The sequence below is a fragment of the Moschus berezovskii genome, chromosome 18, assembly GCF_049115385.1.
Source record: "Moschus berezovskii isolate FMDL1 chromosome 18, NW_MosBer_1.0, whole genome shotgun sequence".
In the NCBI taxonomy this organism is placed as follows: domain Eukaryota; kingdom Metazoa; phylum Chordata; class Mammalia; order Artiodactyla; family Moschidae; genus Moschus; species Moschus berezovskii.
Window position 1 is genome coordinate 10,704,226 of NC_142477.1, and position 12,213 is coordinate 10,716,438.

At 54.2% G+C, this 12,213-nt stretch overlaps 1 protein-coding gene across 1 annotated transcript in view; it reads right to left on the bottom strand.

Moving 5' to 3' along the window:
• Nucleotides 1-3,942: 3,942 nt before the first annotated feature.
• The window catches only part of NSUN2 (NOP2/Sun RNA methyltransferase 2), a 32,586-nt gene continuing 24,315 nt past the window's right edge, over nucleotides 3,943-12,213 (bottom strand). The window contains exons 13-19 of the mRNA XM_055422284.2: nucleotides 9,954-10,129; nucleotides 9,589-9,681; nucleotides 8,743-8,878; nucleotides 7,962-8,042; nucleotides 7,604-7,742; nucleotides 6,556-6,595; nucleotides 3,943-4,892 (exon numbers count right to left, since the gene is read on the bottom strand). Coding sequence (XP_055278259.2) covers nucleotides 4,583-4,892; nucleotides 6,556-6,595; nucleotides 7,604-7,742; nucleotides 7,962-8,042; nucleotides 8,743-8,878; nucleotides 9,589-9,681; nucleotides 9,954-10,129 — 975 coding nt within the window. The 3' untranslated portion in view covers nucleotides 3,943-4,582. The remainder of the gene's footprint in view (nucleotides 4,893-6,555; nucleotides 6,596-7,603; nucleotides 7,743-7,961; nucleotides 8,043-8,742; nucleotides 8,879-9,588; nucleotides 9,682-9,953; nucleotides 10,130-12,213) is intronic.

Here is a 12,213-nt window from a genome sequence, read left to right on the forward strand (position 1 = left end):
TTTAAACATTGGAATCCTGGGGACTGACACCCTGGTGGTCTGGGGGTTAAGGATCTGCCTTCCAACGCAGGGGACACGGGTTCAGTCCCTGGTCGGGGAAGTAAGACCCCACAGGCTGTGGGGCAACTGAGGCCGTGTGCTAGGCCTACTGAGTCCATGTGCTCTGGAGCCCGCAGGGCACACGAGACCCTCCTGCTGCGGCAAAGGCCTCGCAGGCCGCCACTATGATCGGATGCAGCCTACAAACACTTGAAACACTGGAATCCCGGCTGTGTCGCTCAGGCTGTGAGGCCTCTGGTGATCAGTTTTTTGCTGCAGTTCCCTCACCTGTAGGTGGGGCTAAGAACAAACGCCCTCCCTTCGGTTGCTGCGTTGAATGAGTCACGGATCAGTTACCCATTCCTCATCTCAGGGCTCCAAACTCACCCAACCATCGTCGTCACCTGGGCCCTCGAGACAGTTCTGCCAGTAGAGGGCACCCGAGAGGCACTGCAGGGAGGAGGAGTCTTACTTCCAAGATTCTGGAGCCGGGGAGACCCAGCGGCCCAGCGCCCAGCTCCTGCAGTGTGTGTAACAGCCAGTGGCCTCCCAAGGTCACTGGCCGTCCCCAGCACCCCAGGAGGCAGGCTTCCAGCAAGTTCCACGAGTGCAAAGACACAGCAACATTCCTGCCGCTCAGTGAGCTGTGGTCGCCCCCTCCCCAGCAAACCCCTGGGTGAGGAATGGCAAATTCTTCCTGAGGTGCTCTGGCTCCCAGCAGGCTGCTCCTTCTGTGGTTCCTGCAGCCTCTTCTCGTTTGACCAGCCAGCCCCTCATTACTCCAACCCCGCTACAGTCGGCAGTTCTTCCGTTTCCCAGCTCACATTACTATGTGGTTTCTCCTGGTCACATCTGACTGACACGGGTCAGTATGAGTGAGTCACTTAAATATCACTGGCAAAGGCTGGTCACTGCCCTGTTAAACAACTGCAATTACCTAGGCCTGGTGTGCTGATACTTTGGTCACCTGGTGTGAAGAACTGACTCACTGGAAAAGACCCTGATGCTAGGAAAGATTGAGGGCAGGAGGAGAAGGGGACAACAGAGGATGAGATGGTTGGATGGCATCACTGACTCAGTGGACATGAGTTTGAGTAAGCTCCGGGAGTTGGTGATGGACAGGGAGGCCTGGTGTACTGTGATTCACGGAGTCACAAAGAGTCGGACATGAATGAGTGACTGAACTGGTTTGCTTATGTGTCAAATTGGGAAGAGCTCTAAATACTCAAGGGTGCTTTGCTGACTGAATAAGCCCATGGTTAACTATGATGCGGTGTGGACACACCTGGGTTTCAACCTTGAACCCAGGCGTCTATAGCTCATAACTACACAAAATGTAAAGTACCTCAACTAACAAATGCTGGGATTCTTTATTGCAAAGAAAACAGTGAGAGCTCTGACTTGTCTTTACAGGATCAGCCCTGTACAAGCTAAGGTGATGTAAACCATTGGTCCTCGACCTGGCTACCTGTCAGACCATAGTGGGTGTAGATTCTGGCCCGGCCATGAGAAATAGCCTCTGGTAAGTAGGGCCAGAGTTTTGCATTTTAAATTTATTTTTACTTCGAGGATAATCGCTTTACAATGTTGTGATGGTCCCTGCCGTGTGAACCCCCGTCTTAAGCCTCTCTCCCACCCTCTACCCGTGTTTTAAAGAAGCTCTGGAGGAAAAACGTTCGAAACTAGGAGCTCCCCATTCCCTGTGGTTGGTGCTGACGTTCATGCTGGCACTGGCCGGCAGGGACCTCTGGGGAAGAGGGTCAGAGGACGGTGACAGTAGCCCTGGCACTGGCACAGTCAGTGGGACTGAAAGGGCCAGCGTGTGAGGCTTTCAGCCCCTAAGAGGGAATCAGTACCTTCAAATGTTGAACAAACACAAACAGTGAGGAAATTCAGGGCTCTGGGGCCGACATGGGAGAGGAGAGAGGATCAGCATGGAAGGGGGGCTACAGGAGAACCCAGGGTCGGGTTGAAATAGAGGTATTGGTGTGACAGGGTTTTAAACAACGTACAGGTAACACTAAGACAGTGTGTGCACATGCATTCACATTGATTTCCTAGTTCTCTCTGCTCAGAGGGTTTATAAGAAACAGCACCCCAGCAGCAGTGAGCACTCCTAATACCAGACCTTGGTTTCTAACGACCAGATTCCACTGCAAGGATCCAGGGACCCGGGGGAGACTTCACACGACAGAGATACATGAGGGACGTGAGAACCAACTAGAAGCAGGTTCCATCAGCCAATACTGGGACGAGGACAGTGACACACTGTCCTGAACAAAACAGGGATCCCTGAGTCCATGATACAAAACGAATGGAAGGAAGCAAACAGGGGACAAGAAAGAATGTGTGATAGCTCTAGTCAAGGCTATGGTTTTCCCAGTGGTCATGTATGGATGTGAGAGTTGGACCATAAAGAAAACTGAGCACCGAAGAATTGATGCTTTTGGACTGTGGTGCTGGAGAAGACTCTTGAGAGTCCCTTGGACTGCAAGGAGATCCAACCAGTCCATCCTAAAGGAGATCAGTCCTGGGTGTTCATTGGAAAGAATGACGCTGAAGCTGAAGCTTCAACACTTTGGTCACCTCATGCAAAGAAGTAACTCATTTGAAAAGACCCTGATGCTGGGAGGGATTGGGGGCGGGAGGAGAAGGTGACGGCAGATGATGAGATGGTTGGATGGTATCGCTGACTCAATGGACATGAGTTTGAGTGAACTCCGGGAGTTGGTGATAGATGGGGAGGCCTGATGTGCTGTAGTCCACGGGGTCGCAAAGAGTCAGACACGACTGAGCGACTGAACTGAACTGATGGTGAAAAACTGGTTCGGGAAAAACTACCAAGAGTAGTTAGTCTGATAACAAAGAGGGACATAGTCTTTAAGTGCTGCCCTGCAAAGCATCTATCAAATTAAGGGAAGACATGTGCAGGCAGCTTTAACCTCAGTAAAACTTAACTAGGAAAATCTGTAAGATCACTTCAGGCACTACAGACATTTTTAACATTAATTCTTCCAACCCCTGAGCATGGAGTATCTTTCCATTTATTTGCGTCTTCAATTTCTCTCATTCACGTCTTAACAGTTTTCAACGCACAGAATTTTCATGTAAGGTGTCTCACATTAAGGAACTGTTACTGTGTTTGGTGTCAAGTTACTGAGGTTATTTTTTAAAGAGAAAAACAGTCATTGTCTTTTGAATTGTTAGACACGATCTACTTAAAAACAACACAAAAAGGTGGGAAAGAGGTACTAAGATGACTATATTCACTGTGAAAGCCATCAGGGGACATGAGAGCTCACTGCACCATAATCTTCTTTTTAAAGCTGACTGCCTTGAAAAGCAGCACCCCCAGCACCCAGAGCCCCGCCTGGCACCTGGCAGGGACTCAGTTAACGGACTAACTGACACGGCCAGGCGGCACCTGCCGGGTGAGCGCAGTGCCCGAAGGAGCAGGCCGGCAGGGGGGTCAGTCCCCAGGTTGTTAAGGGGTCCTTCTCACTGTGGCTGCAGCCTCCACACCGCCCCCTAGAGGATAAAAGGTGAACCGTAAGCAAGGCCTCTCATACCCAACCTTGGACTTCATTGAAGAGCTGGACTTCCCTTGCAGCTCAGATGATAATGAATCTGCCTGCAACGCAAGAGACACAGGTTTGATCCCTGGGTCAGGAAGATCCCCTGCAGAACGGAACAGCCACCCACTCCAGTGTTCTTGCCTGGAGAATCCCATGGATAGGGGAGCCTGGCAGGCTGCAGTCACAACTGAGTGACTTTGACTTCACGTCTTCACATTAACATTCCCTCCGCCAGTTAAGAAGATTTTAATCCTAACACTTCCATTTGCCCCAAAATAAGTCTGTTCCTTCTACCTCACGAAGTGGAGTACAACTTGAGTCACAGACATACATTGTTTTCATTAATAATTCTTTATTTAAACTTTCCAAGGATCCCAAACCCCATTTAAAAATTATTTAATTGCAGAGCATTCCAATAAAAGCACATGAAACCCTCATGACTAGTATCACAACTCACAATAAGCTCTTACTGTGAGATAAAATTTGTTTCACCCTTTATTACAAAGGCACAGAAGTCATCTGACACCTCAGATGTTAACCCCACCACATACTAACGTCACACTCATGTGCAACTCAATACAATTATTAAAGCTGACAGTAGAGTCTTCCAATGATCTGGAAGTAGTGACAGATTCTCTCTATAAATAACACTTAAAAAGAGGTTCTGGGCCTTAAGACCAATACAAGCATAACAAAGGGGACCTGAAACTTCCTGCCAGGGCAGTTACATTTCATGGCAGAGTAAGACTTCTAATGATCCAAGTCTGTTTCCGCCAACAGGCACAGCGGATCAACTTTGCTGAAGAAACAAAGTGAGCAGTTACTAACAAGCTAAAAAGATACTTTCCGTCAGCTCCACGTGAAGGGAGTCCTGGGATCATTGGGTGACCAGGCCTCCTGTCAGCTCCGTCTTCACAGGTACGTCCCAGATCTCGTCTTTGGGGTGACCCCAGCGGGGCCCCCATGGCTTACCGGGGCGGGCCAGCCTCCGCCGGGTCCCCACCTGAGGAGTCGTCCCGGCCGGCCTCTTGCTCAGCACTGGCCCCGTCTTCCGGCTCCGCGGGGCTGGCTGCACCTGGCCCGTCTTCCGGCTCCGCGGGGCTGGCCGAACCGGCCCCGGGCGCCCCAGCGGCGCCCTCTCGCTTCTTTCCCATCGGCACCTCCAGCCCCATCATGCGCAAGTAGTGCAGCCGCTCATTCCTGGGCACGAAAGTCCGCACGGAGGCCTTGCCGCGCCAGCCGCACAGCACGATGGGGCACTGCAGCGCATCTGGCTTCCTGCACACAGAGCGGCTCCGGGTTAGCGGTCCTTGCCTGCTCACGGCAGCCTCAGACGCCAGCGCAGACGACCGCGCCCACGGCCACCCCAAACCCGGTCTGCCGTCCTACGGGCGTCCCTCCTCTCGACTTGAATACTGCCAAGTCCCTCAGGCTGGCCAGGGTCTCCCTATACAGACTCACACGGGGAGCTCCCAGGTCTGCAGATGTCCAGCACTCTCAGCGTGGGCATCTGCTGACGCCGGCGCCCTCTCAAGTCTGAAGGCCCATCCCTATGCCTCCCTGCCTACCGACCAACAGGCTCACGGTGCCCTCCTCACGGCAAATCCGGACACGCGAGCACACCGAGGCCCCCGGAGGCTGGGTGATGTGGCCTGGAGCCAGGACAGCAGGGGCACAGGGTTGGGGACCAGGGCACCCGCCCACCCCACACTTGAGGCTCCCGACAACCCGGTCTGGGACCCCACCCTGACAACACAGCCCCAACGTGCCAGCCCCGTCCTGAGGAGGAGGGTGCCGATGGTGGTGCCACTCGTGTGTGGGCCACACGCACTGCTGTTTAGCTCCTTTCGCAGGAGACTCTGGTCTAGTTTTTGAGCTCTTAAAGGCCTCATTAAGTAAGAATGTGTCCCAAGCCCACTGGCGACAGGCATCAGTGATGCAGGCTGAGCAAGGATCAAACAAGGGTTTAAGTAATAATTAAGAAAAAACAAACAGAAAAAGATGAGAAAGACCTGAACCAGTAAGAAAAACGACTGAGAGAAACAGAAATCTATCAGACCTTTCCATTTATCTAGAACAATTTTAGTTGATTAAAAAAACGAGAGAAAACCTAAGACAATTTCCACACTCCAATTTTCTTTCTTAAAAAAAGAAATCTAATTCCTGAAGCTCTTTTTGCCTGGGTACTTGAAACTGGTAGAAGCCAGTGTTCGTGGAGCACCGAACCCATCTCAAAACCTCCTATCTAATATTTCCTCTGTGAGCTGCCTAAGTACCAATATCTGAAAACTGACCTGCCCTCCCCCCGCGGCAGTGCAGAGCCCCCCCCAGGCCAGGCCACTGCCCCGCTGGCCCCTGCTTCCCTCCCACCACCCAGACTCAGGCCAAGCCCCGCCTCGGGAGGAGCTGCCCAAACTTCCCGCCAACCCAGGCCCTGTTCTCTCTCCTCGCGAGGCGGCATTTTGTTTGTCAGCAGCAGCTGTTGAGTGGGGCCCCTCTGGGGTGCGGATGCAGACTCCGGTCACCGCCCACCCGGCTGAGGGCCCCAGGCTGGCACTCAAGTGCCCTGTCCCATTTCCGGCAAGTGCAGACCACCCGGAACCAGGGCCTCCTGTGAGGGGCGTCACCAAGCGGGGGTCCCAGGGGCCACGGTGGCTGACAGAGCCACCCCCATGGGCAGGGCAACAGCGCCCACACGGCCGGCAGGCGTGGGAGAACGCAGCCTCTCTTAACGGCCGTCTTCACACTAACACTGCGCTTTATCCTCGGAATAAACATGCATACGTGTTTCATAAAGAGGATCGTCACGGTGACACCCGGGAACACTGCCATTCTGAGAGCTCTGCGGTGCTGAGGGGAGCATTCTGGAAGGCTTTAAGACCACCACCACCACCACCCCACCCTGAACGTGGAGGCTCCGAGGGCCGAGCATCTCACTTACGTGGGGTCCGGCTCGTACTTCAGGACGATGCTGCCTTTGGCTGGAAGAGAAACAGACACAGATGGCTGAGCCCTCCAGGCGGGACGCCTCTGCTGCCCTCCTTTGTAGGCCCGGAGGAGAGCCTAGACTCCAGGTCTCCGGGGTCTCGGAGGCCAGAGGCCTTTCTTTCGAAGCCCACCGGGCCGCCCCACGCCAGGCACCAAGTGGGGCCGTGGAGACAGTGGAGGCGGCGTGAGTCAGAGCGCTCCGGGATTCGGCTGCTCTGCAAGGCGCTCTTGGGTGCAGGGAGGAGGGGATTAACCACTGCTTTAATTCTCAAAACGCGAGATTAAAGAGATAATTGGTCCAACTCCCAGAAACAGCGGGAAACAACATAAAAATTGTCAAAACCATACTGCAATCATCTAAAGGCAGGATTAAAGGAAAAGAAAAACAAAACAAAACCAACTCCGAGCAGTTCCCTTATCCTTGACAACAACCCCCACTGTGAACGTGGTTCTGGCCGAGGAGACGAGCCTGAGCGGCAGGCGCCTGAGCCTCAGGCCACAGCTCCAAGCCTCAGCCTAGTGCTGGTGCGGCTTTAATACCCTATCTGTATCGTTTCCCTCAAACCGAGCCACAAACGCGGGTGCAGTGATAAAGAGGGAACCAAGAATGGAAAGCAAACACAGAATCCCCGGCGGCCCTATTTTCACTCTGAGGTGGAAACCTCACAAGAGGGATGTGGGAAGGAAGGTTAAAAGATGGGAAAGCCCAGCTGAGCCCATCCGTGGAGGGGACGCGCCATGCAGCGCGGGGGGCTGGCCAAGACGACAAACGAACCGCGTCCTGCGCTGGCCGCCCTCCTGGGCCTCCCCGCGGACAGACCCCGGCCCATCGGCGAGCCGGGACCACTGCCTCCGCCCCTTAGATACCTCCGCAGGTGGATGCAGGCCCTGAGAACAGAGCCTAAGCATGCAGAGCACGGAGGCAAGAAAGGCCAGGCAGGCGGGAGTGCCGAGCCTCCCCTGGGTAAGGATTGGCTGTGTCTCCGCGTCAGGCCGCTTACCCATGTCCTTGACCTGGCTGTAGGCCTCACTGCTGAGCTTCCTAAAGAACGGGTTTTCCTGGGTTAACAGAACTTGGACGTCTTCTATCGATACGGTGATAATTCTTGAGTTAATAAACGGATACAACGTATATATTCCCTGTGGGGATACAGAGAGAAGTCACCTTGACGGCCAGTGTGATGGGTGCCCGGGGTCCGCCCCCTCACCGCACCCCCTACCCGGGGGTGAGGGGACCCCGGTGACAGGGGCGTCATGTAAGCAGACATACCCCCCAGCCCAGGAGAGCTCAGAAACCACGAGAGCTCCCACTGGAGGCAGAGACCAGGCTGGCTCAGAAACACCCGTCGGCACCCTCACCTCCTGGGCCAACCGGAAAGCACAGTCAAACTCTTCACCGCTGTTATTTCGACACCAGACTTTAATCCCAGTGTTAATGACCTGTGATGGAAAATACCAGATGAAACAAACACACGACAGCGAAAGTTGGGAAAATCAATGAAATACCCGATTCCGCCAGCACCGCCAGGAGACAAAGCTGTCAGCAGCTGCTGAAAGAAAGAAAGAGAAGTGGCCGAGCTGGTCCTCGGACTGAAACAGACATTCTCTCAGCCTGACTGAGACCCTCAAGCGGTGTTGCTTTACGTGGCTTATAATGACACTTAGCACACACGTGTGTGTTCTCAGTTGCTAAGATGTGTCCGACTCTCTGTGACCCCACGGACTGTAGTCTGCCAGGCTCCTCTGACCATGGATTTCCAGCCAAGAATACTGGAGCGGGTTACCATTTCCCCCTCCAGAGGATCTTTCTGACCCTGGGATAGAACCTGTGTCTCCTGCATTGTCAGGTGGGTTCTTTACCACCGAGCCACCAGGGAAGTCCAATAATTAGCACCCTCCAGACCACACGGAGGTAGGCCATGTAAAACAAACGGGCGAGAGGGAAATGAGCTGGGAACACAGTAAAGCAAGTAAAATGCAGGCCCTAAAGGTTACCGTTAAGGACTAATGAAACCAAGAGACCACAGAGCAGCAGGCAGGCCTGTGCCCCACGACGCAGAGGGCGGGAAGGACACGCCCACTGGTGGCTGAGACCCCCGGCGGGGAGCGGGAGCGGCAGCAAGGGCAGCCCGGGGCCCACCTTCATCCGCTCGCTGTTGTTCAGCAGCACGCTCCTCAGCCCCGTGGACACCATGTAGAGCTGCCTCTTCTTCCCCTCCGTGCTGCGAGTTAACACATTTGTCTTTGGGAACGAGGGGTCCAAAGCATAGAACTTCCTGTGAAAGAGACACAGCTGGTTACAAGGGTTCAGCTCAAACACGAGGCCAGCCTTGGTGGTGTCCTGGCCCCTCCATGGTCTAACTTCTCACGCTTGCGTGGTTCAGGGCCGGGGGCTCTGCCGTGGACACCCACCGTCTAATCCTAACGTCCCCTGCTTGGCCTGCACTTCCTGGATCCAGGACCTGCATTCACAGGCACAGCATCTCCCCTGAATCCCAACAACGCACCTGAGAACACCCCCCTCTTCACGGACATTTTAGGAGGGATTTTCACAAACACAGGCAAAGGACCGGTCATCTACAGGACAGCATATGTGAGCACTTTGTTTCACAGACGCTAAATTTAACTGACAAGGAAGAGGTGAACCTGACAGGTAATCTGAGCACCTTTCCCCTGTGATTGACCTGCAAAGCCCACCAGACCAACCCTCCCTAACTGGCAGCAAGGTGGGGCTCCCCGGCCATGGACCCCCACCAAGGGCTTCCCACTCCATCTCCGTCATCTCTGCCTTTGGGGGTCCGGCATTCTCTGATTACTGCTCACTTTAAACTGCAGGGTTTGGTAAACACCCTCTAAAGCTTCACCCAGCTCTCACAGGCAGTTAAAGAGGAGCTAAATAAACAACTACGGTTACAGGTGACCACGTGTACATTTAACCCCACGGTAAACATAAATGAGGAATTTAACAAGCCGAATGAATCCTTACTGGATAGGTGGAAACAGCGGGTCGTCTTCGGGAATAAACACAAAGGGATCTTCCTTAAATCCAAACAGCTTCATTTTCTTGGATGGAGGAGGGCTGAGGAGGGGACGGGATGAGGGGCTCCATCAGTGAGGGGTCGCAGTAGTCCCACCAGCCCACTCCTCCCCCCTGCAGCCCCGCCCTGCCCAGGGCAGCCCGGCTCTGCAGGGACGCGGGTCTCTTCCTTGCGGAGGACGGTCCGAGGCGTCCATCCCGAGGGGTCATCAGCCCCGGGGCCCACACAGCCAGGACCTGCTGGCCCCTGTGAAGCCGCCACCCGGACCCTGCTGAACCCCGAGGGGGCAGACGCTGGAGTGTGCGGTCCTCACCCGCACACGCCATCCTTCTTACTCCCACTGTTCTCTGCCCTCTCCACTGCTTCCGTGTCACTCATTCCAGGTGCCAGCTTGCTCTCCAGCTCCAAGGGGTTGGAGGTGCAGCCCACCGTGGGCTCCACAGGGCTCGGGGGGACGGGGGCCCGTGGCTCCACTGGCTCACCCTGCAGCTGGACAGGGACACGCTCGTTAACACCTGGACAGCAACTGCCTCTGTCCTGACAGAGAGAGGGAAGATTCCAGGGCCACACAACCCGCCCGAACGAATATAGCAGTTCACATGCAAGAGACAGACAACAGGATTCTTTAAAAAATGTATTTTAAATCTATTATAAGCAGAACTCATGGGCACAGATTCTAGTTTTAACTTCCTATTTCTTAGCGGGGGCCAGCAGCACTGGCCTGTCTTCACCCAGAAATCCTGCCATGCATCTGCTCTGCGCGGTGAGTCACACACTTCCAGACACGCTACACGGGGCCGAGAATAAAGGCAAGGACTCGAAGACAGGAGAGCGGAAACGCTCCAGGGCCCGGGGATCAACTGCAGAAAGGGGACGTGCACCTAGCGGGACAGAGGGACCACTTGTGGGAAAACGAGCTGACTTCTCGTCTGGGCAACTGTGGACAGATTCAGCTTGAAGAATGAGCCAACTGTCTCACTGCCGTTAACTTTTTACGTATGCCTTATACAAGATCTTAGACAATAAACCATCGCGTGATGACAGCTGTTCTCCGCTCTCTCCACTGCTACCTTGTCACTCATTCCAGGTGCCAGCTTGCTCTCCAGCTCCAAGGGGTTGGAGGCGCAGCCCACCATGGGTTCTGCAGGGCTCGGGGGACGGGGGCTACAAGTAACAACACTGCTTGTGTATTTCAAACTTGCTATGAGAGACCTTAAAAGTTCTCACCTTGAGAAAAAGACACACCACAACCAGGTACATACACACAGAGCCACCATGTGCTCCCCTGAACCAACACAACGGTCTGTGTCCATTACACCTCAACTTAGCAAACTTCTTTAAAACCACGTGTCCTTTCTAACAAGTCACCAGACTGTAAAAGTGGTATTTCCCAGCCCTTTGAAGTGAGATTACAAACTAGGTTATGTACATAGGAAGGTCCAACACGTCTGTCGAGTTCACAAAGCTATGAAACGGACACGCTGGTAAGGTTCTATAACGCTGTGCAACACTGCCTCCCAGAAAACATGGTTCAATTGTAAAAGAAAAAGGCAAACAAAGAACCAACCCCCAAATCCTCTGCCAAGGTTAGCAGAACTGTGTGCCCTTTCTACCCCACCCCCGACGTCTGCGCTTCTGGAAACCGCCTGCTTTTCAGAGCCCCCTCCCACGCCCCTTGGCCCAGGAAGCTCCTTCTGTCGGGCGCAATGCTGACATCTGATCCAGCCCCCTCACAATGACACCAACAGCACTTTGTCCACACGCCTCTCCCGGGCCCCAGCTCCAGCAGCGTTCACACTCTGCATCGCTTCAATGGGACAACAGCATCCTGAAGACCAAGGCCCCTAGTCTTACCACATGGCCCCAGCAGTGCCATGCTAGGTGGGCTCACGTGTGCTCTGACCAGGTCAAACGTGCCCAGTGCAAAGTAAGATGGATCTCAGAATGCAAAATTTAGAGTTTTTAAATCTCAGAACCACAGCATATGAACTACTATTAATAACACTGTGACTGCATGAAAATCACATGTAATGTACAACAATGGCTGCCAGATGATTTCAGTTGCAGACGAGGTCGGCGTTCATGTGTTGAGCTCACGGCTCTGAGCTCCACATCTCCTCTCCTAATGGGGGCGAGGGGCTGTGAGAGGCAGGAGCCCCGCCTCCAGGGGACCCTCCCCAGCCTCACGAGCCCCAGGAAAACCGCTCGGAAGCACTGCGTCACCTCCCCATGAGACTGTGCCCGCTGGCATCTGCCTGGAAGAGCCATACCCTAGAGAGTTGTTGGCTTCTGCTTCTCCAAAGGCTTTAAGCACCACTGGTCCTCATTTTCCCGCACGGACCCAAAGGATTTAAGAGCCCCGCAGACAGTGACCCCAGGCCCCAGGCCCCAGGCCCCAGTCCACGGCAACGGGAGGCATGCTGATGGATGAACTATCAAGTCCCACTGCACAGTGGCAAAGGGGAGGACCACGCTTCACACCGCAAGCCCGAGTCAAGACTCAGAGGCTGCCCTCGGGGTTCCCTGGTGGCTAGGGGTAAAGAATCCACCCGCCAGTGCCAGGGATGCGGGCC